Below are 23,931 nucleotides of genomic sequence, written 5' to 3'. Positions count from 1 at the left end.
CCACAGCAGCTGACCCAGCATTGAGGAGGGCGGTCAGGTGCTGGAGCCCTGTTCCACGGAGGTTCTTCCCCAGCTATTGCTGCATTACTACCAGAGCGAGCACCTTCTAGCAACACAGCGATGTCCCCGGCGTGCTGTGAGCTTGCCGTCTCCACGGAGGTCAGACGTGCGGAGGAGCTTTCTAAACTCCCTGCTTTCCCACCTTCCAAGAAAAGATGAAGGGAAGACTCGTGCAGCCAAGCAGAGGGGCCGGAGGGGTCTACAACGTTCCTGAGTTCCTTTGGGAATTTGTTCCAGCCGACTTAATATTCTCAGCATCTTGCAATTCCCACACGGAAGCTCTGTCTGCGCTGCAGAGCATTTATCTCGGTAGGGTGAAGTTCTGCGATGGCAGCTTCGTCCCAGAGGCAGCAAGGTGCTTGATGAGTGAGTTGGGCTTTGCGTCGTGCTGGCTGCAGAAGGATGAGCAGCCGGAGCCGTGGCATTGCCGGGGCGGCTGCTGCAGCGCTCCGTGCCTGCGCTCTGCCGAGCCGGCGCTGCCTGCTGTCAGGCAGCCAGGAGGTGGCGAAGGAGCCAAGAGTCAAAGCTGTTCTTCAGCGTTAGGTAAAGCCAAAGCAGAAATCGCTCCTTTCCGGAGCGTCTTTTCCAGTGGTTTTCCTTGCCTGCCAGCAAGACAACTGTGGTGTCTCTTAGATCTCCTCCAGCTCGCTCCTCATCGGCGCACTGGGCTCATTTGGGAAGAGGCGGAGTAGCGGGTGCGGATGCAGGTGTAGGTGGCAAAAGACAGGCACACTTCTGTTGTCTGTTGCGAGCGCAGGAGCGTGCGTGACCCAACTGCTGTCTCTAGGGCTTTTAGTAGTGAAAATGGGACCGGGCAAAAATTGGTCTCGTAAGAAACTATTCTACCTCATTTATTGTACTTGTGGGGAGCGCCGTAGGGCCGTTTATGTGGTGTTTCCTATTTGTAGCAGTGCGATCTGGTTGAATCAAACTGACTTCATTGCAGAGACCAGCCTCTCTCTTTTAAAGAGTGCTCTTTTTTTAACACCTCGCTTGAAAACCACTGGTTGTGCCTGGGTGACTGGAGAAACTTGCTGACTTAGGCAAAGCTCAGCCGTGCTCAGCAAAGGTCAAACTGTGAAACTGTCATTAAAAACGTGTCCTAAACGTAGAAGCATAGCTCCGGTCCCTTCTGTTCATGTTGTGTGCCCAAGAAGTTTGGTGTTGGCCTCGGATGTTGCAGAGTCGAGTACTGCGGGGCTTAGTCTCATCGGATTAAAGCAACCCATAGCTCTTGCCCGGAATTTGAGGGCGCTGCCTAACGTGGGACGCTTTTAAATGCAATTGAAACCTGTACTTACCCATCTGGGGGAAAAAAGCCTTGAGGCAGATCTCAATTTGATATTCCTGAACGCTGCTGTGAGCTGGGCTAGCAGCAGATTGGGTCATTCTTTAACTGGCCCGATTTTGCCGTGCCGATGCCACTTTACGTTATCCAAGTGCTTTGCGATCTTTAACGTGTTCATCCGTACGCTGCCTGTGTGACAGGGGAACTGTTATCCCAGCTGGACAGTGTTGCAGTTGCCGGAGTTTTACCCGCGGCTGTGCAAGATGTTAAATCTGACTCTGTGGAGGCTGCCTTCTCGAGGCAAGAAATACTTAAAATTACAGAAATGAGTATTGATGTTAACCCAGACTGAAAAATAAACCACCCCCAAACCTGGATGTAGCGGTACCGCCCTGCGCAGGAGGCGGTAGCAGCCTCCTGAAAACAGTTTTAGTGCTGGAAGGGGTGAGGCGCAGCGGAGAAACCTCGTAACCGGAGGAGAACCCAGGGCAGGGTGCTCACGAAACGCGAGGCCGCTGCTGCAGGCAGACGGGAGATTGTCCAAAATTCCTGCCAGATACCGCTGGGCCCTGCCTGCGCTGCCCTTCGCTCCGTAGCCATGACGGCTCCAGGGCCTCCTGGAAACGCGCACTGGGGCTGCCGGCTGCCGCCGCCGCCCCCAAATTCAGCTCAGGGACGGCTGTCAGCTTTGTCAAGCTTTTCCAAGCAAAACTGGGGCGATTTCTGCCAGCGGAAAGCAGAGCCGCGGGGGGTAGAGCTCTCCTCCTCCCGCGCGTGACGGTATTTGACCCTCCGGAGCGCGCCATGCCCAGGCCGATCGCACGAAATTGTCACCGAATTTCACAGCTGGCCCTGACCACCGAGGAGAGGGGCTGGGACAAGGTATAGAATTAAAAGAGGAACTCTTGCAAGTATTTGTAATTGTAGAATCATTTTATTATACGTTATTGTAGTGTTAGAATGATTGCCTTAATATATTCTTCTCATTCTAGAATGACTGTCGTCTCATTCTTGTGATTCTACAATTATTACATATTCTTGTAATTGCAGAATTACTATGTAGTATTCTTGCAATTCTAGAATTCTTTTCTTAACTTATTCCTGCAATTCTAGAATTCTTTTCTTCTACTCCTGCAATTCTAGAGTGATTTTTAAATGTTGTGTTCTTGCAATTCTAGAATAATTTTCTTGTATTCTTGTGCTTGGAGAATTATTTTCTTATGCATTATTCTTGCAAACCTAGAAGAAATTTATTCTTGCAAAGCTAGAATTTACCTTATTCTTTCAAATCTAGAATGATTTGATCTTATTCTTGCAGTTCTGGAATTCTTTTCTTACCTTATCCCTGCAATTCTAGAATGATTTTTTCAACTTATTTTTCTTGCAATTCTAGAATCATTTTCTTGTATTCTTGCGCTTGGAGAGTTATTTTCTTACGTATTATTCTTGCAAGCCTAGAATAAATTTATTCTTGCAATCCTAGAACTAATTTATCTTATTTTTGCAATCCTAAAATTAATTTATCTTATTCCTGCCGTTCTAGAATGAGTTTCTTATTCTTGCCATTCTAAAATGATTTCATCACTCTTGCGCTCCTGGGATTTTCTTGCCTGACCCCTGCCATTCTAGCATGATTTTCTCCCGCGTCATTCCTGCACATGGGGAATTGTTCTCTCCTCTCGTGCACGCTTCGGGCCCGTCGGGGAGGGTTCTCGCCGCTGGTTCTTGCCGTCCCCGAGCGGGGTTACCGGACTCTGCCCCATCTCGCCTGCCTCCCCCCCCCGCCCCCGCGCGCTTCCGGACCGAGACCCCCGGACCCCCGCTTTGCCCAATCGCCGCCGGCCAATCGCCGCCGGCCAATCGCCGCCCCCCAATCGCCGGCCAATCGCCGCCCCCCAATCGCCGGCCAATCACCACCCGCCAATCACCGCCCCCCAATCGCCGCCGCCCCCCAATCACCGCCGGCCAATCGCCGCCCGGCGTCGCGCAGCGCCCCCCGGGGGCCGGGGCGGGCAGGGGTTGCACCGCCCCCGCCGGCGGAAGCGGCGGTGAGTGACGGCGCTGACGACCAATAGAAGGGCGGCGGCGGCGTCACCGGCGCCCTATGGCGTGGCGTGACGTGTCGGCGCGGGGCGGTGGCAGCGCGCGCGCGCTGCCTGCGGGAGCGGCGGCGGCGGCGGCGGCGGCGGGAGGGCGGCGGGGAAGCGGCGGCCGCCGCCGCCGGGAAGGATGCGGCTGCGGATCTACAAGCGGAAGGTGTTGCTGCTGGCGCTGGCGCTGGCCCTCTGCGCCCTGGCGCTGTGGGGAAGCGGCGGCGGCGGCGGGCGGAGGCGGCAGCAGCAGCAGCAGCAGCAGCAGCAGCAGCAGCAGCAGCGGGGCGGTACCGGTACCACCGGGGAGCCGCCGCGGGGCAGCGAGCCGCCGCGCCGCCCCGCCGCTAACGCCTCGGCCGCGTCTCCAGCGGCGCCGCCGCTGAGCGAGAACGGGACGCTGAGTTACCGCTCGCTCGTTTACCGGCTGAACTTCGACCAGCCGGTGCGGAACGCCGGGCGCTTCCCGGCGCGGGCCGCCGCCGCCGCCGACGTGGTGCTGGTGGTGCAGGTGCACGATCGAGCCGAGCACCTGCGGCTGCTGCTGGAGTCGCTGCGGCGGGCGGCGGGAGTGGAGAACGTGCTGCTGGTGCTGAGCCACGACCTGTGGGCCGAGGAGCTCAACCGGCTGGCGGCACGCGTGGACTTCTGCCCCGTCCTGCAGGTCTTCTTCCCCTTCAGCATCCAGCTCTACCCCCGCGAGTTCCCCGGCCACGACCCCCGCGACTGCCCCCGCGACGTGGGCAAGGCGGCGGCCCTGCGCCTGGGCTGCATCAACGCCGAGTACCCCGACTCCTTCGGGCACTACCGCGAAGCTCGCTTCTCCCAGACCAAGCACCACTGGTGGTGGAAGCTCCATTTCGTCTGGGAGCGGGTGCGGGCGCTGCGGGAGCACGCCGGGCCCGTCCTCTTCCTGGAGGAGGACCACTACCTGGCGCCCGACTTCTACCACGTCCTCAAAAAGCTCTGGGCCCTGCGCGAGCGGGAGTGCCCCGAGTGCCAAATCGTCTCCCTGGGCACCTACAGCCCCGTCCGCGGCGGCTTCGCCGGCCGCGCCGACAAGGTGGAGATGAAGACGTGGAAGTCCACCGAGCACAACATGGGCATGGCCTTCGGCAGAGACACCTACCAGCAGCTCATCGAGTGCACGGACGCCTTCTGCACCTACGACGATTACAACTGGGACTGGACTCTGCAGCACTTGACTGTCTCTTGTCTTCCAAAGTTCTGGAAAGTGCTGGTTCCCGAAATCCCCAGGATTTTTCACACGGGGGACTGTGGCATGCACCACAAGAAATCCTGCAGACCGTCCACCCAGAGTGCCAAAATCGACTCTCTCTTGAACAGCAACCAACAGTACCTGTTTCCCGAAACAATGAGTGTCAGTAAAAGGTACTCCATGGCACCCCTTTCCCCTCATGTGAAAAACGGAGGGTGGGGAGATATTAGGGACCACGAACTCTGTAAAAGTTACCGCAGACTTCAGTGAGGATCATTCTCGCAGCCTTTTTCTTTTTGAGTTGTTCCGTACTGTCTTTTACAGGCACACACGTGTATAAAAAGCATTTATGAGTTGGTTTCTGCTTTAATATGAATAAACATTCTTGTAAAAGGTGTCCCAAAATAGTCATCTTTCGTGTTCGGCGACCACGTTTTGCAAGCGGGTTACTTGCTGCTGCCGGGCCGCTCAGAGCAGCGTCGCAGCCCTGACGCAAAAAGTGACCGCTGCTGCGTTTACCGGGAGGAGGAGGAGAACACTCGGATTTCAGCGCATCTTTCCTGGTGCGGATGGTGCTGCGGCGTGGGGGGTTTTTCCCCCATCAGGGGCGGAGCGGTGGTGCCCGCGGCGCCGTGCTGGGGGTGGCCAGGAGCGAGCGAGGGGACCGAGCCCTCCCGAGCTCCAGCCCCGGTGGGAGCCGGGCTTCGCACGCCGCCTCTGCCAGCGGTGCCGGCACCTCCCACCGGCATCACCTCGTGCCCGATATCTGTGTCCCGGTTTGGTTGCAATGTGTTGATGAATATATGAAGGAAAAAAAAAAATCGTTGGTTTTTGCTACAATGTAGATAAATATACAATTTTTTTAGTTCTGCCGAAATAAAATACAGTTGTTTTGTAATACCAGAGAAGTTCTTGATTCTGACAAAAAGATACGTCATCTCCTGTTGCTAGAAAGAAAGTCAGGACTGGGGCAGGGGTGTCTTTTCTTTAATCCAGAGCGCGGGACGCGTGCCATCTCCCCTTCTAGTGGTGTGCATTTAACTTCATTAAATTTTTAACGATACTCGCTAATTGAGGCAGAAGAGAGTAACAAATGCGTGGCACGACCCCCCTTTTGTTTGGATCACAAAAAAGTTCACTTTCAAATCGGTCGGCTCTGCAAAGCGACCAGCAGAAAGTAGTGCTGTGTAATGGAAACAGGCTGAACTGGAGCTGAAAGCCGCGAACGGGAGAGCGCGGAGCCGTTCGTTAACATCGAATGCTTCCTTGCCCGTTTTGCGTCTAGCGGTGCGGCTGCTTTAATGGCACTCCACGTTGAAGCACAACTGGTAGCAGTAGCACATAAGCAGCTCTTTGTAGGAGAGAGTATGTATGCTAGAGAAAGAGCATGTTAGAGTAAGAAAACGCTATGCTAAGGTGACAGGCGTGCAATATTTAGAGGTAGATTTTATGCTGAGAGATTTGGGAGAGGAAAAAAAAAAGAAGCTTCATTTTTTTTTAATTAGAGAAAATGAGGTTGGTGCTTTTAGGACTCTGGCTACAACAGTTACTTAAGAATGGAAGGGCGCGTAGCAAGGCTTTCCTTTTACCACCATTTGTCACCGGCTTTATGGGTTGTGAATATATCGGTTAAATGTTCACTCGAGAGCCAGTTTTTGTCAAAACAGCCAGTAGTATGCAGGTGTTTATTTTGACCGCGCTAAGATGCTCTTTTTTTTTTTTCCCAGGGGTAATTTAACTGCCACGATTTTGTAGCAGCTTTGGTACTTACTCCATTTTCATAGTTTCACAAAGTCAGAGCTGATGCTGAAAAGGCTGTGCCTGTGCCGCAGCCCTTCGCTGCCTCCCACAAGGAGCCGCGCGACCGTGACGGAGCTGATCGAGGTTAAGCTTAACCCAGCAAACCGCTTACCCCCCTTCAGCTGGGTCGGTGCCGTGCTGGCGCAGAGGGTAGGGCAGAGGCTTTTGGCAGCTGTGGCTTCCGCTGAGCTTACAAAAGTAAAGCTTACACCCCGTAGCCCCACTGCAAGCGCTCGCATTTAACGTAGAAACCTAAGAGTAATTCCAGAGCAGCTGTGAAAGAAGTCAAATTTTGCTTTCTTCTAAAGCACACTTGTGTCTTGTACAACTCAGAAGAAAACAGAAGTTATTTCAGAAGCAGTGAGAACGGGAACTGAAAATTTGTTGTTATTATTAGATACGTTCTTTTGGTTATCGCACTTTAGAGAGATGAACCAGCAAGCGGCACGCTGAAGCTCATGGGGAACTGTTTTTGAAAAGTACATCTAATCTGGATAAAATGTGTCCATTTTACAAATTGTAAGTGCTTAGTAGCAGACGTGCAACAAGAGAGAATGTTTTTATTGTGCAATTGAATTTGTTCGGCTGACAGACTGGGTATGTTTGGATGCTGTGTTCTGAAGTAATGTACTAGGATGGAATACATGGTACAAATGTTGATTATTTCTAGGAGACTAATTAGAACTTCTCCGTGTAATTAGAGATTTCATTTGATTGCTAAAAATCAGTGCAAGTCTAATCCTGCAGTTATCACAAAATGAAAGGTTTCAAAAATGATGAATACTGCTCATTTCTAGGTGGACTAAACACAGCAATTCCCGAGGGAGCCATTAGAAAATGGAGATACACAAATACTCCCTGTAACGTAGCAAGAGACTAAGAAAGTTATGTAAACAATAAAGATGCATTTTCTTCCACGAGCTCAGATTCACCTTCACCCGCATCTTTCTTGTGAGTAAAACTATTTGAGCCCATACATGTGATCAGAAAACTCAGACCTGTTCACTTAAATTATTAACAACAACATAAGTATTCTAAGTTGACGCATAAACAAAAACAGTTTCAGTAGGAACCTGTGTTCTACTCTTAGCCCTGAAGTCATAAACCAGCATGTGGAAGTCACAGTAAGCATCGAACAACAGAAGGAAATCCTAAAATAATTAAACTAGTCCAATTCATACAGCAAAGAATTCTGAAACGCAACCGGGCAGCGCGTTACGTGATCCCTATGGATTTGCACGTTCCCGTCCTGCGCGTTCACTTCTTGGAGAACTGGGGAGGCCGGTCTGCTGCCCGAGCTGCGCTGGTTCCCCTGCGCCGACCCCGCGGGCGCAGCCACTTCGACCCCTTCCGCTTTCGCCTGCCCCTCCAGCAGAAGCTCTGCTTGTTTTTCAGAGCCTGCAGCCACGGGCATTTCGCCTACCGCGACAGCGCTTTCCAAATGTGGTTCCTTTCTCCTAGATTCGCCAGGAATCGCTGAAGTGGTGTCAGAAGGTTCACGCTGCAGACAATGGTGTGAACTACAACCCACTTTTCCTATTGTTTCAGCTGTTGCAAAAGATGTGGAGGTTTTGTTGGTTTCTGTAGCGCGTTCTTCTTCAACCGTGTCGGCTGCGGTACAGTTTGTTTCTGCCTTTCTTTGGGGGCAGTCGCCGTTTGTCTTTTCAGCGAGATCTCCGCCTGAGCTGCTAAGCGTTTGTTCTCTTCCATCGCGTTCAGAATGGACCGCTTCCTGCGGCTGTCAAGAAAAATAAACGAATTGTTTTATAGTTGAAACGGACTGGGCACACAAAACTGCTGGAAAGACAGGCCGAGACACCTGTTTCTCCAACGTCTACTTCCAGAAAGCCGAGCCAGTATGGTGCTGAGGTTTTCCTGATCTCGTACCGCGCGTGGGAAGGAGTGGCAGGGAGGTTGTTTGCCTCCCCAGGGTTTCCTCTGCAATAGGAAATGCTGCTGGGCCCCTGCCAAGTGGCCGCAGCCGCTGTCGCAATTAACAGCAGGGAAGACGGGCGACTCAGCACACCCTGGCTGTTGTTTTCTCCAACTCAGGGGCCACAAAATCGGCCAAAGGATCTAAAGTCTCATTGCAATGAAGTGTGTTTTGACCTTGCAATTAGGGAAATTACCATCCTGTCATATGTGAAAGGTGTAACTGGTAAGTGAGCTGTCTTTCTCAATCAGCCTAAGTGAGTTAATCCAGGAATTGCTGTGGTTTGCCTCGGGAGAGTATGAACTGTGAGACTCGGTGCTGTGTAAATAGCGGTTACCCAATTTCACCATTAGCTATTGACTGCTTTATCAAAAAACGGCCGGTAACTCCTATGTCCCTATCAGTGGCCAGTCAGGATCAGGCAAGTATCTGTCCAGGAGCAGCTGGATTCATAGATTCAAAGACTGAGTCCCTCTGTCACGCACCCAGCCCTCTCTGACCCCAAATCCACTGCTCACTCCAGCAAGAAATGAAAGAAGCACTAGGAAGTCCTTCTCAGCACTGGATGATTCTCCCACGCGAATGTGCGAGTGATTTAAGATATCTTAGCTTCCCTTTCTCAGGTACCAAAACGTCCACATTTGCTCTCCAACAACCTGAATTTTAATTTTTTCTGTACAGTCCACGCTAGCTACAAAAGTTAAGCCTGTCAAGTAATGCCGGAGCCACTATCTTTAGGGTAAACCCCTCAGTCCTCCAGCATAGTTCCAGAGGCCACATCTGAACTCGCTTTCCAGGAAGCCATCTACACATTAACTATATCTGCAGTCTCCAGTTTATGGCCACAGAAGTAACCTGATTGTCCCTGCATATTATCCTTCCGTGTTTCCTTTAAGAAAAGTTTTAAATTAATTTCTGATGCAGTGTCTACCAAGAAATCCCAGTTGATTTGGGGAGTCTTACCTCACATTTTCCTCTTTACAAAACCAACCTTTTGTTTTCTTCACCTGTCCATCTCGTGTTTTGCAAAGGGAGGTCATTCAGGTCCTGCTTGGCTAACTGAGGTCCTACTTGGCTAACTGAGGTCCTACTTGGCTAACTGAGGTCCTACTTGGCTAACTGAGGTCCTACTTGACCAACCTGATCTCCTTCTATGGCCAGGTGACCTGCTTAGTGGATGAGGGAAAGGTTGTGGATGTTGTCTACGTAGACTTTAGTAAGGCCTTTGACACCGTTTCCCACAGCATTCTCCTGGAGAAACTGGCTGCTCGTGGCTTGGACGGGCGTGCTCTTTGCTGGGTAAAAAACCGGCTGGGTGGCCGGGCCCAAAGAGTTGCAGTGAATGGAGTTAAATCCAGTTGGTGACCGGTCACCAGGGGTGTTCCCCAGGGCTCAGTGTTGGGGCCGGTTCTGTTTGATATCTTTATCAGTGATCTGGACGAGGGGATCGAGTGCACCCCCCGTAAGTTTGCAGATGACACCAAGCTGGGTGGGAGTGTCGATGTGCTGGAGGGTAGGAAGGCTCTGCAGGGGGATCGGGACAGGCTGGGCCGATGGGCCGGGGCCAGCGGTGTGAGGGTCGGCAAGGCCGAGTGCCGGGTCCTGCACTTGGGTCACAACAACCCCGTGCAACGCTGCAGCTGGGGAAGAGTGGCTGGGAAGCTGCCTGGCCGAAAAGGACCTGGGGGTGTTGGTCGACAGCCGGCTGGACATGAGCCAGCAGTGTGCCCAGGTGGCCAAGAAGGCCAACAGCATCCTGGCTTGTGTCAGGAATAGTGTGGCCAGCAGGAGCAGGGCAGGGATCGTCCCCCTGTACTCAGCACTGGTGAGGCCGCACCTGGAATGCTGTGTCCAGTTTTGGGCCCCTCAGCACAAGAAGGACATTGGGGTGCTGGGGCGTGTCCAGAGAAGGGCAGCGGAGCTGGGGCAGGGTCTGGAGCACAGGGCTGGTGGGGAGCGGCTGAGGGAGCTGGGGGTGTTCAGCCTGGAGAAGAGGAGGCTGAGGGGAGACCTCATCGCTCTCTGCAGCTGCCTGACAGGAGGGGGCAGGGAGGGGGGGTCGGGCTCTTCTCCCAAGTGACAAGCGAGAGGACGAGAGGAAATGGGCTCAAGCTGCATCAGGGGAGGTTTAGATTGGATATTAGGAGAAATTTCTTCACAGAAAGGGTGGTCAAGCACTGGAACAGGCTGCCTGGGGAACTGGTTGAGTCCCCATCCCTGGAGGTATTTAAAAGATGTGTAGATGTGGCACTTTGGGACATGGTTTAGTGGTGGACTTGGCAGTGCTAGGTTAACGGTTGGACTTGATGATCTTAAAGGTCTTTTCCAACCTAAACAATTTTATGATTTTAATCCTGTGGCAGACCTCAGAAACAGACTACCTTGCATGCTTTGTATAGACAGGGTGACTGAGGAAGAAGGGTACCCTGAATGAGACCTTAAATATTACAAGCAGTGATTTTGAGGCTGGCACTTAAGATGAATAGTCCCATGTTTAATTATCTGCAAAACAGGAAACCACCAAATATTCGAACATGTGGACTGAATAAAGATAATGAGACCTAATTCTTCACAGACAAAATCCTCAAGGTTTTCTCTATCTGTGTGACAAGGCAGAGGGAGCGACACAGTGGCCACGACTGAGCACCCTCTGTCCGTCTTAAGGAGCCCTTTCCGATTCCTGCTCCCACCAGCCAGGTTCTTCGCCTCTCCCCTCCCTCCTGACCACAAATCCCTCCAGGTAAGTTCACTTCTGGACCAAACACCTGGAAAGGTGTCTGTGCAAAAGACAGCATGCTTTAACCGTGGGCTCCAGTACATGAACCCAAACTTTTGAGTATTTGAAGGACACGGATTATTAACTTCTTTACTCTGGTTTTGTTCTGATGACATCTGCCATGATTTGTTTGCATCATGCTGTCATCAGCTCTGACCTGCAAGCACTTGGGGTTCCTCTGAATGAGGGATACTAGGTAGGTCGTTAGCAATTCTTTTCGTTTAATACCAGTGAGAGATTTATTGTGTGTGTGCCATGCTGTATCCCTGCAAGGAGAAAGCATTGTCTTTAACGATTGTATCGCAGTTCCCCACCTTTCCAATGAAATACAGGAGGTTTCAATCCCTTGGTTACGTTAAACGGCACAAACATGAACCTATGCTTCTAAAGTCTGACATTTATACTCGCAAATACATCCTACTCTATGGTTTTCCCTGCTATATCAAGGCAAAATGGGAACAAAGGGGTTTTGGTCAGATTTGAGACGATCTTGCTGAAGTACATAAATTGGTCAGCAATACATACCACTGCCAGAGACATCCTTACCTTCAAGCTGATTTGAATTCTGTCCTCAGTAACATCAAGCACTTCAATTAACGGCTGACTTTCCAGTGCTGATTGGGAGCAAAAGGAAGGGCATAAAACATCGCCTAGAAATCCATCAACGTTTTCTTCACTGACAAACAATCTTTCCTAAAGAAAAGAAAGAGCAGGTTATATTCTTTTCGTACTATACTTCAGCGGTACTGGAGCAAGAAACTGACTCCCAACAAAGCCAGGACACTGATTCGCAACACAAGTTTCACAGCACACTCACATCTCGATAGAGAATTTCTAAGTCAGACATTCAGAAGTAACAAGGTGAAATTAATTGAAGACCAGTGCTTAGCTCATTTCGATTTAAAGTACGGATCTGCATCATAACAAAGATAAAGGAAACATTTTCTCTCTTTCGTACATCACTAATATATAGATTTAAACTCCCTCCGAGCAATGATTTGCACCAACATTGTTCCACTGTCCTCACCTATCTTAACATCAGGAAGGGGTGACGCTTTTATGGATTTGTTTCAGTGTCTTACTTTAGGAAAACGCAAGCACCTCCTTGGACTGTCATTGCAGGATCTCTGAACCCTCAGGCTTCAAGATCAGACCTTCAAAAGCAAAGGCTATGAAACATGCATGGCTACATCCGTTTCGCATCCATCCGCGGAGGCTTCTCAGATCTCCATTTAGGCAAGCGTAAACTTCTTCCACCAGCTGGAAGAAACGGAAAGCTCTCCGCAGTTAAAGACGACGGTCCGGGACATGTTTTGAGGCCGTTAATACGCAGTTCACAAACAACGTGAAACATGTTGCTACAGGTTTAAAGATTTAAATCAGTTACAGGTAATTAAAGGTCCTAAAATATATCCTGGAGGGGCTGTTTCATAAGAACTGCAGAGCCTTCCCTGTCCTCATATTCTTCCTAAATCATCTGCTGTAGGCTGTGGGTAAGGAGAGACGTTGGCACAATAAAAAATGGTCTACCCTAGAGGACTATTCTTACGTTCTCTGTGAATTACCTTTCCTGTTTAACAAGGAACTGTTTAATTGGAAATAGCAGGGAAAAGTTGCAAACCTTCTATTTTAAGTCATACTTTTAAATTTCTCAGACCGGTTCTACTCTCTTGTCATCCCAATGAAAGTTAAATTCAACGATCACCGGCATCTCGTGGACTGAGAAGCAAAAAGGCAATTCTGCACATTTTGGCCCCCTGTGGATGTAGCCTTATGCACAGCCAGATGCCGCCCTGTGTCTACGGTACAAAATTTAACTGTCATCTTAAAAAAAAAAAAAAAAAATCCGTACAGGAAAAATAAAACAGCGAGGTATTTTTTCATTAATTAAATTAGAAATCGCAATACGGACAGTCGTAACATACCTATTGCTGGTTTTCAAAACCAGAGGACTGAATCCATTTTCTATCCTGAAAGATTACAATCCAGGCAAACATCCAACATAGGATGCTGAGACAGTTTGTGGAAAGATTAAACTACAGCAGGGTTGTCCTGACGGAAAACCCTCCAGTAACATACCTACTTCTTGCATTTTTGTATACAAAGCCTAAAGTACTTATTCCCTCATCTTGCATCCTTTCTTGCCTGCCAGAGAGGAACCCTGCCAGTGCTTTAAGCTTGTAGAAATATTCTGCGGGGTTCAAGAGAAGGTATCAGAGAAAAGAAACAAGGCAGGGAGTACGGACGCAAAATCTGTGCAGCACCGAAACTCCCACAAGCGCATGAACTAGATCACTGGCAAGGCCTTGGGCAGCAGAGGAGATACATTTCCACCTCTGCAAGTATCGCTTTGCCCACGCATCGCAGACAGAACAGCTCAGCTTCCCTTCCGCGGGGTTTTCGGCACGCTGCCGAGCGCGATGACGGTTCAGCCCATCCTGGTACCCTGCCTTCGCTTCGAAGGGAAGTGCAGCAAAACACCCTCTGCTCCAGCACGATGCCTCTCCTCGCCCCGCTGAGAAACTGCAGTCACCTGCCAGTAATTCACCTTTAGCTGACACCTCCACTCCTTCGCACTCCACCGTTTCATTTTAAGAGCAAGAACATTTTCCTAAAAGCTGGAGACTTCGCAATTTGAGTGAGGATTAAAGAAAGAAAAAAGAGGGAGAGGGGGGAAAAAAAAAAAAAAAGAGGCCAGTGTTTGTTACTGGTTTTCCTCCAAAATAACTTCTACAAGATCTCCACTTCTCAACACCCCTCTTGGGAAAGGAACCACCGTGGGTTTGGGGGCTCAGCAATCTTCCTTTGATTCTCTCTCCTGGACTACTGTGACTATAAGGAACTCTCTTTGCCTCCATTTTTCCGGAGGAAAACAATTTATTTTTCCTCTGAACCTGCATTTCTTTTGTCTAGTTAGAGCACAAGCCTTTTGTGAAAGGACTCTCTTCCTGTGCATTTGTGCTCTTAACAAAGTTGGTAGCTGACCTTGCTCGCGTCCATAAGCAGCTTAAGAATAAAAAGAAATCACAGGTACAGGAATCGGGAGAGGAGACGCTTGGAAAGCCAAAAGGTAATGAAGTTTTTTGCTAGGTCTAAATATAGCAAATTGCATCCTTAGATCGCTTTGTCTGAAGCAACTTTAACCACAAGGTCACTTGCAGACGCTGCAGAGCCCTTGCCTCCGCAGCCAGCGCCGTGGTGAAACAGCAGCAGCGGCAAAGGGAACGCTCCGCGGAGAGGCTCAGCACCCGGCGGCCCACAAAACGCCGCAACGGCTTCGTGGAGGTATTGCTGAAATAGCAGGGGACGGTTTACACGCGCCAAAGCCGAGGTACAACGAAGAAAACCGGGAGGACTCTTAGGAGAGAACGTGAGGTTGAGCTGCGTATCGGAAGTGCCTCCCCGGGCCAGGGGGGCGAGTGCCAGCGCCGCGCCGGCAAGCTGGCGACGCGGAGAGCGCGACAGCCGTTCATCCTCAACGCAAAGGCGACCTCGCACTTCGGCAACGAACCCAGTCAAATCTTTCTGAAGGCTTTTTCCCTGCTTAAAAGCAAAGTAACTGATTTTCTTCACAGAAAATACTGTTAGAAAAAGAAAAAAAATGAATGGAAGGTCAACTGATCAGTACTTTGCAGGAGGATAAAAAGTAACTGCTTGTGACGATGTTCCTATCATTTTGACTAATTACTATAAACCAATTTGACCAGGTTTCATACCAGCTCGACACCGTATTCCCAGAGCACGATGCTTAACATTTCAAGTAAGTATTTAAAACTTCATCACAGCACTACCCAGTGGCCTGCCATAAATCACGGTACCTTGCGCTGTACGCGCAGGCAATGCTGTTTGTTATCAATATAATGATTATCATTAGCCTGTTCAGACAGCCAGCGACTGTAATTCAGACTTTGCATTCACGGGGAGTATATGCCGAGGCATTTACATTACTGCAGATGTTATCAAAGCACAGACCTTGGCAAAAAATGATTCAGGAATTCATTTTAAAGCCTGTTTGCTCTGGCTTGGAAGAGCAGCAAAGGACAACCATCTGCAGACAATTTCAATGACCGTGTAAAATAATTCTTCAGTTTAAACAGTTTATTTTCTGATATTTATGATACTCTCTTAGCAACTTAGAATTAAATTTGTTTTTCCCCTGCGCACAGTCATCTGCTGTTTGGTACACATTCTTTTTTCCCTGTGACTAAACTGAGACCAAATTAACATAAATGTTAGCAGGAATGACTTTGGTTTCTAGAGCACTTCATCATTCGAAACCATCCTCGTACCGCACAGCACTGACAGCACATAGCAGCAGCAACACCAGCAGACGCCGCGCAAAGCCGGTGCCCCCACGGCTGCCCTGAGCACTCAAATAGTTTGTTCTTCGTTGCTTTAGCCAAACTTGCAGCCAGCTACCATCCAGAGTTACCTCCCACACAAGGCTGCAACAGTTTTAAAAGCGAGGCAGATTTCAGGCTTAAATTATTTGCATGTCTTCTGTAATGAGAAGCTGATGCCAATATGAAAAGGGACTTGGATCCAGGGATGTCCTGGCCTCTCGGCTGGTAGGGTCCCACTGCAAACCAGCTCCGCATGAGAATTTGAAGCTCAAAGGTTTAGTCAGGGAAAGTACCTGTACTGGGGGTGAAAACTTTTATAAGGTATTCATGACTGCAAAGATTAAACTGCTCAAAAGAAGCTTTCATGAGCTTAACCAGGAGGTTAATACCGTTTCCTGACATAACTGTCTTGTATAAGTACGTTATTCCCATAATGCGTCTACCAATTAAAGGCTATTCAGAAATTAGTTTGGTTTATAGCAGAAGCATACTAATTATGTTTCTTAATGTAGTTTGAGAAAGAGATTACTTCAGGGGGGAGGGAGGGGAAGGAATCAAACAATAAGTTTGTTCTGTTCTCCTTTTCTATCCTCCTCTGACCTCCCAAAAAACTTGCCAAGAGTCCTGAAACGCTGAGCACAGAATTAACGGAGCCAAAAATCAACTGTTGTAGGATTAAGCATAACAGTCTTAGTTTCTAGCATAATCTTCTAAGAAGTGACCCCTAACTATTATATTCACTCTTTACAATAGCTTGGAAGTTGGAAATTATAACCCTGACTTTCAAAGAAAGTGCATAACACAAAATAGCTTGGCAAGAAGGGCAAAACCTAGACGCAGCAGTGCAGCTAGCCAGACTGCCCCAGCCAGCCGAAATCCAGCACAGCCGTTCGGACTTGTGAGCGTACCGCGGCATCCGTTCGGCTCTCCGGTACAGGTTTCTCCCCGAAAGGTGGCATAGGCTTAAAATGTCAACGTAGCTTATACTTCCCAACGCAGCTCTCTTAGGTTTCGTGCTTGGTTGACTCTCAAGCCAACATTTATCCACACAAGCCCTAATTCTGAGATCACCGAGGATGAGGACAGCCCCAGCATGGCCCCAGGCAGCACATCCAGCCCCAGCCTTTTCCGCATGCTCCCAGTGCCGGGAGGATGTAGCTCCGCCGCCCGCAGCCGCCCGCGGGTAACTTCTTTTCCAGGGAATAGGTGGCCTCTCAGCAGCCCCGCTCCAGGCACGCATCCAGCGTGGCTGGAGAGCACGGGATCCCTCTGGGCACAACAGACCTGACGGCAGGTACAAGACAGGTACGGTGTTCAATGAGATAACAAGAGGATTAGTTACAAAGACTGACAGTCCCTCTGTTGTAAAGGCAACTAAAACTAGTATTGTTCCCATGGGGTTTTTCTGTGTAAACATGTCATAGTGGGTGTTTGTCCTGGAGGAGCTGCCCCACAGCGTACCTGTTGCCAAAGCAGAAGTCCAGGGGTTAGAAAACAACACGCGACACTCTGTGCGTGCAGCGAGCAGAGGTCACAGGGCTTCAGCATTATTTACCGGCTGCTTGCTGAAGGAAAAAGCAACCAGAGCTTCAAAAGGATCTCCTTCACAAGGCGCTGGTGGCTGTGCCAAGCAGAAAAATCACACGTCTTTTTTTATGCTCAGTAACACACCCATCTAAAGCATTCTCCATGAAGTCATCAACATTCAGAGAGAAGTTAAACAAAGCTTTCATATAGCTATGCAGTTCCCTTTTAGATACCTATGTTAAGTCATCCTCAAAAACAGCATAACTCGTGCTTAGTTCAAACCATGAACTAATCAGGAATGTTTAGTATAATATTTTTCATACTGTAGATGTTAAAAAAAAAAAAACCATAATCTTGATGCATGGTAAAGCAGAGGAAACACTGGTCCCTACTGTTCTCTGGAGCCCCGTGGGGGTTTACATGAGTTAAATCTTAATATTCTCCGTAACAAAACATGGGCTTTTATTGTAAAAGGGATGGGCTGACTGCAGCAATTCCCTCCCCAGCGAGGGGCACCCCAGGAGGGAAGCGCTGACCAGGAGCGTGAGGGCACATCCTCTGAACAAAGTCATTTCGGTCCGCTGAGAAGGGCGGGAAGGGTGTGGATCAGCATGAAAGGGAATTATTACTTTAACCAGTCTTTTTCTAATCACACAAAAATGAGCACACACGATCCAAAAACTGCAGGCACAATTATCTACCAAGCATGTTTCACATGCTAGTATAACTGAGCCTCCAAGTCTCAGTAGTTCGGATACACCCACCAGAAAACTGGTTTTTATTTTTATTAAGAATTGAGCATTTAACCCCAGGAGTCCAAACATTAAAAGACGGTGCTTTACGAAGGCATGATTCCATTAATTGCCCAACTCCAGCTCTGCAGTAAACCAGGACATTCTGGGACATGTTGTTCTCGGAAACCTTGCCTGGCAGGCTTACAAATTTTATTAATGGTTATTTAACTCTCAAACATTCTTCTTCATCATTTACTCCCCAGGCTCTGTTGTCTTAAAATGAAGGGGGAAACTCTCCAGTGCAGGAGTTTCCTAGGCCTGAGCACCCAGGATTTAAACAAATGGGAGTGAGACACAGAATCATAGAATGGTTTAGGTTGGAAAAGACCTTGAAGATCATCCAGTCCAACCATTAACCTAACACTGCCACGTCCACCACTAAACCAATTAAGGGGAGAGGAGCAATTTCGTGTTTCCTGGCTTGGTGGCTGGATTATTTTTAATGAAAGTAAAACCAGGAATCACTAAGGTTGGAAAGGACCTCTAAAATCATCAGCCCAACCATCAACCCAACACCCCCATGCCCACTAAACCATGGCCCAAAGTGCCACCTCTGCCCGTTTTTTGAACCCCTCCAGGGATGGGGACTCCACCACATCTCTGGGCAACCTGGTCCAACGCTTGACCACTCTTTCCGTGAAGAAATTTTTCCTAATAGCCAATCATGTAGAAGGCATTAGTGGATGAACTGTGATAAAGAGTAATGGCAGGAGCACAGCCCACAGCTGGCCCTTCAGGGCAAAGAGCAAACAGTGAAGGCAACTTCCTCGGGTCATGGGTCTCTATTCCCCTGGAAAACCAGGGCCTGAAGCAAGCCCTGCAGAAAGGTCAGCGCTGTGTGGTCTCTGGTGCAGTGGTTGAGCACAAGGCCAGTGACAAAAGATAACTTTTAAACCCCTGAAATAGGTGACCCTGGCCCATGAAGCCTGAAGTTACAGGATCTTTATTTCTACAGGATTTCTGCTCACCATTACAAGGGTGTGGACGTTATGGTTTAGCCAAGGAGCGAAACTACTCAGATACAAGCAGAAGCAATGGCTGCAACCACTGGTAAGAAGTTAGGACTCCAAGTCAGCAGGGAGCTGACGATCTGTTCTACGGGAACACGGTAAAACCAAAGCAATGTCAAGAGCTACCAAATGAAGGAATACTTGCAATGACAAAAAGTCTGGGGAGGACTGTTGCGCTGCAAAGACTTCCTCAAAATAAGCACTCACTGGGGTGGGAATTCAGACTGCTCAGCATCTATGGAAACTGAGCTCTAAATATATCGTCTTTCAGCACAGGGACTCAAACGTATCTGACTGCAAAAGGAAAACCAGTCCTTGAAATTCTGTGTCGGAAATGGTGTCCTAAGGACGAGCTCAACTCATTCTTCTACCAGCGTTGGTATCAGACCAATTTCCAACAGAGAAGGCCAGCGCGATAACAGGATCATCACGCAAGGCAGGGCTGTGCAATTACCGGCACCGTTATCGTGCGTGTTGATCCGGGCAGAGGCGCGCAGGCAATCAAAATGAAGCGATACGCGCTGTACTACATCATAGCCCAGGGACGAGGCTGCCAACGAGGTGCATTCTGTTTGTACGGTGAACAGTTATCGCAACGCATTTTCCTGGCTGCCTGGCAAGTTAGCGGGAGGCAATTCCGCAGGCAGCCTAACAGGGCACTGTAGCAGCCACCGTGGCACGAGCCATCGCCGAGCTGGGCAGATTTCTCAAGTAACTAACCCAGCGAGGAATCTGTTCCCTGAAACAACACAGAAACCCTCGATCTCCAGTAAGAAGCAACTTCCCAGAAGATAGCGGAGTAGGAATTTCATATCTGTAAAAAACCGCCAGCCTCTTCTTCCGCCGCGCGCTGTCCTCTGGCAACGCTACGCTGGGAGAAGAGATTACAAGCAAGCAGACAGCAGCGCAGCTGGGAGGCGCAGAGGAAAATTCCTGCTCGCCTAGGCCAGCGAAAGCTCCCTGAAGTGATTAAGCAGGGCGCTGCTACTGTGTGCGTTCCCAGAACGCTCTTCCATGACTGATGTAACTCCTTGCAGATCTCAATGCAAGAACCGTAGCTCTGATTTATAGAAAGAGATTCAAAGCAGAAAACCACCAGAGATGACAGCAGACAAATTGAAGAAATCAACATAAGCAGAAGAGAAGCTTCCACGAGCAAATAGTTAATGGACAGAAGACAGCATATAATAGTAGCTCTAATTAAATATTAATTTTTCTCACTTCACTCTGAGTGAATGCAGCTATCAGCGCTGGCACAGGCACTTTTGGGAAATAGCACAGTTGAGAAAAAGCAAACAGAACAAACGACTTCAGACAATTTCAGCTGCTTCCATTTGCAGGCCTGGTATCCAAAAGGACCCCAGAAGAAATCAATCTTTTTTAGCCCGCTACATGAACGAATGGCTGGGACGCCTGTGAGTAACGCCAGATTTCCTCCTACTACTACTCCACCCAAAATATTTTGCAATATATAATAAATTCAGCGCATTCAAAGATTTTTTTTTTAACTCGCAAAAATACAATACGGACCAAAATCCCATTACTGCATGCCCTTTTAACAACTTTCAACAACAGATGTTCCCCCACTCATAATAACGAAGCACATACCAAACACTTTCAGTCATTACTGAGACCAAAGCATGCAGCAATGTCCATCAATCACAGTACTAAAGAGATACTGCAGCAGAATTTCCTGTTCCCAGACTGAATTTTCAGCTATATCCCCACACAGAGTCACAGAAAGCTGTACTTTTCGCTTAAAATCTGCGTTCAGGCCTGCACGCCATAAACCAACAAGCAAGCGCACAGACACACACCACGGCGCGCGATGAAAGAGACGGATATTCAGCCGATCTGAAAAAGCGGATAAAACGCCTGTAGTTCCTACCCCACGCCTTCTGTACCTATACAGAAAATGGGCAGGGATTTGCATGGTGATTTGCATGATGACTTATTTGCCGTTAGCACCCAGTATTCCATCACACCAATGAAGAGTAGTGCCGAATGCTTCGTGGCCCCACTTGCAGAGACTTGCAGGCTCCTGATCCAGTGAAAGTGAAGGAAACGCACTGCAAACAGTTCAGCGTAGGCAGTTCTCAATAAATTCACCATCTACGATACTTGCCCGAAACGATCGGCTCCTCCTTCAGAGGAGTTGCCGTTACAGAAAAGGTATGCAGCCTGCGAAATGGGAAATAAAATGTGGAGATTCGGCTGCACATATACTAATTGGATAAATATTTTTCAGAATCCTGCAGTATTTTCTAATTGGAGGGATGGAGCAATTAAGATACTCCAAGCCACCATCTCAGTGGATATACTGTAAGCCTGCCGGTTTTCATGGTACGTGATCCAACCTGCAAAGGATTTTATTGTTCTAAAATAACGACAAACTCAAAATCACACGGCTGCAAGGTTACACAAGAATTACACAGCCTTAATCCCTGCTCACGATAAGTTGCTGGAAACTCTGCGCTTACAGAATGACGTAGTTCTCCACAAAACTTGCGTGAGTGCTTCTTGACAGCAAGAGTGCCGAGCATCCCTTTGCAGGGACGCTGCCAGGTCGCAGCAGGCCTGCCAACCTCCTCCCGCCACAGGGAGCATCGCTGCCTAACGACCCATAAAAGAGTAAAACATGGCAACTAGAATCATATTCTAGGCTGGTAAGGAGAGAAGATGAACTAGCCCGGCGAAATGGCAATCGCCAGCAGTTCCCAGCTGCCGTTTGCTGTACGACTGTGACTGAACTACTGGGTGTTCCTGCGGCTGTAAATGGGCGTTCTGTCCTCAAACACAGCCACGGGTACACGCCACTCACACGCCTGCGTTTCATGACACCGCATGCGTGTGCGTACGTCTGGCGCATTGTCAGCATTCTGCTTTCTTCATGTGAACAGGCTGCACGAGCAGCTGACGTGGCCTTAAAGGCTGACGGTAAGGACATAGGGCAGGCTCTGTTTTCACTCATCATCAGAATTTCCCTTAGAAAAAAGTCAGCGCGGGAGGCAGAAGTCATTTCAATCCCAAGGACGAAAGACGTCAGCTCCGTGACGTGACCTTCGTACCGCTCGTGCAAGACTAGCGCTAATCAGGCCGTTCCGCTTACATCGGTAACCGCTCTCCGAGGGAAGCGGTTCCCGTCACCGCCGACTTCAGCACTCAGACCGATAACCCAACAGCTCCCCGAGACACCATTCAGGAACGAATCCAAGCAGGAGCCACGCACCGCAGCGGCGCGGCGGCGGCACTCTGGGGAGCGTGACGCACCAGCCCTGCCATCTTGAAGCCGTTTACCTGCAGAGCGGAGGCGTCAAGGCCGAAGCAGAACTTCTCCCAGGGCCCGGTGCTGCCGGGGGCCTTGGCGAGCCCGACGGCAGCGTTGTGGGCAGAGACGCTAACGCGGGTCTCGGGGGCCGCCAGCCTGTTTGCGGGAGGAAACTGTAGGAAGAGGGCATAGGCGCCAGCGTCACTGGAGAAGCGGAGGCTGTAGTGGTTCGTGCCCACGGCCCCGCTGAGGCTCTGGGGCTGGATGCCGGGCACAGGCAGGAGCAGGCTGAGGGAGGCCTCATCCTGCCGGCACTGGAAGGGAGGGCACACGGCGGCCTCGGCGCTGCCGGAGAGCCGGGCGACGGCCATCTCGCCGCGCTCCGCCGCCGGCGGGGCCGCGCTCTCGGCAGGGCACGGAGGGGCGGCCCCGGCGAGGCCGCTGGGCACCGCCGCCGCCTCCCCCAGCCCCTCCGCAGCGGGCTCGGCCTCCGCCAGCCGCTCCCCGCCCGGGCCTAGCGGTTCCGGCGGGCCGGGCCGCGGCACCACGGGCAGCGTGACCAGGAGCCGCCGCTGGGCCGCGTTGAAGGCGGCCCGCCCGCCGCTCTCGTCCACGTCGTAGGGGAGGCGGAGGCGCAGGCGGTAGGCGGGACGCTGCGAGTCGAGGCGCAGCTCCCGGCCGCGGATCTCCAGCGCGGCTTGGGCGGCGGAGCGCAGCAGCGGCAGCTCCACCGTCACCACCAGCTCCCGCGGCACCGGGCTGGGCGCCGAGTCGCGGCAGCACCGGTAGTCCTGCAGGTCCACGTAGGAGCGGTGCCGGATGCTCCAGCGCGGCGTGGTGGGGCCGGCGGGCCGGGCCGGCGGGGCGGGGGCGGGGGCGGGCGGCGGCGGGGCGGCGGGCGGCGGGCAGGGGAAGGGCGGCAGCGGGGAGGCGCCGGCGGCGGGCGCCGGCGGGGCGCCGGCGGGCAGCGGGGTGCGGATGACGGGCGCCTGCGGGACGCCCTTGTACTTGGTGCCGCGGAGGACGGCGGCGTTGGCGCGGTCGAGCTGGACGCCGCAATGGCGCTCCACGGCCTCCAGCGCCGTGTCGCTGAGCAGGCGGCGGAAGCGGGGGCTGCGGGCGGCCAGGCGGAGCGCGGCCGGGTGGAAAACCACGTCGTAAACGAAGCGGCGGCGGCCGCCGCGGCCCAGCTCCTCCCGGCCCGGCGCCAGGCTGTAGGGCAGGGCCCAGCGGTGGCCGCCGGGCTCGGCGCTGGCCCGCGGCGCCCCGACCTGCGGGTTGCTGCAGACGTTGAGGTAGCAGCGGCGGGAGCCGGCCTGGCTGGTGCGCAGCACGTAGCCCGCTGCGGGGTGGACGAAGCGCACCTCCACGCCGCGTTCCCGCTCCAGGGCCGTCACCTCCTCCTCGTACAGCCGCCGCTGCTCCGGGTCGGCCAGCTCCGCCGCGTACTCGGCGAACAGCGCCCGGAATTGCTCGTCGCGGAAGGCCCGTTGGAGCCGTTCCGCCTCCTCGGCGCTGAGCTCCAGCTCCTCCAGCCGCCCTGCGCCCGCCATGGCTCCGGCCCGGCCGCTCTCGTTGCTGTGGAGACGCCAAACAAGATGGCGCCTCCGGCCTCGGCCGTGCTCGTTGCTATGGTGATAGTAAACAAAATGGCGCCGCCGGCCCCGCCGGCCCGTTGCTATGGAGACGCCAAACAAGATGGCGGGCCCTCCCGCCCTGGTCTTCCCCAGAGCGCGATCCCTCTGCTGCTGAGCCCGGCCTGGCTGAGCCTTTCCCCGCCTGTCTCCTCAGCCGCTCTCAGCCCTCGCCCCTGCCTTCCACAG

The 23,931-nt window shown here is 51.3% G+C and overlaps 2 protein-coding genes across 2 annotated transcripts; one reads left to right on the top strand and one right to left on the bottom strand.

The window, feature by feature from the left end:
• The first annotated feature begins 3,577 nt into the window (after nt 1-3,577).
• Nucleotides 3,578-5,054, top strand: MGAT2 (alpha-1,6-mannosyl-glycoprotein 2-beta-N-acetylglucosaminyltransferase). Its single transcript, XM_075712903.1, has one exon. It carries the CDS (start codon nt 3,578-3,580, stop codon nt 4,925-4,927), a length of 1,350 nt encoding a protein of 449 aa, XP_075569018.1. The 3' UTR covers nt 4,928-5,054.
• Nucleotides 5,055-7,315: 2,261 nt separating this feature from the next.
• Nucleotides 7,316-23,661, bottom strand: DNAAF2 (dynein axonemal assembly factor 2). Its single transcript, XM_075712948.1, has 3 exons — nt 22,138-23,661; nt 11,713-11,859; nt 7,316-8,195 (listed from the first exon to the last, which is right to left on the bottom strand). The coding sequence occupies exons 1-3, from the start codon at nt 23,659-23,661 to the stop codon at nt 7,623-7,625; spliced, it is 2,244 nt and encodes a 747-aa protein (XP_075569063.1). The 3' UTR covers nt 7,316-7,622.
• Nucleotides 23,662-23,931: the final 270 nt, after the last annotated feature.

Source organism: Pelecanus crispus, chromosome 6 (assembly GCF_030463565.1).
Source record: "Pelecanus crispus isolate bPelCri1 chromosome 6, bPelCri1.pri, whole genome shotgun sequence".
Classification (NCBI taxonomy): domain Eukaryota; kingdom Metazoa; phylum Chordata; class Aves; order Pelecaniformes; family Pelecanidae; genus Pelecanus; species Pelecanus crispus.
The sequence above is the reverse complement of the archived record's forward strand: the minus strand, read 5'-3'. Positions and strand labels throughout refer to the sequence as shown.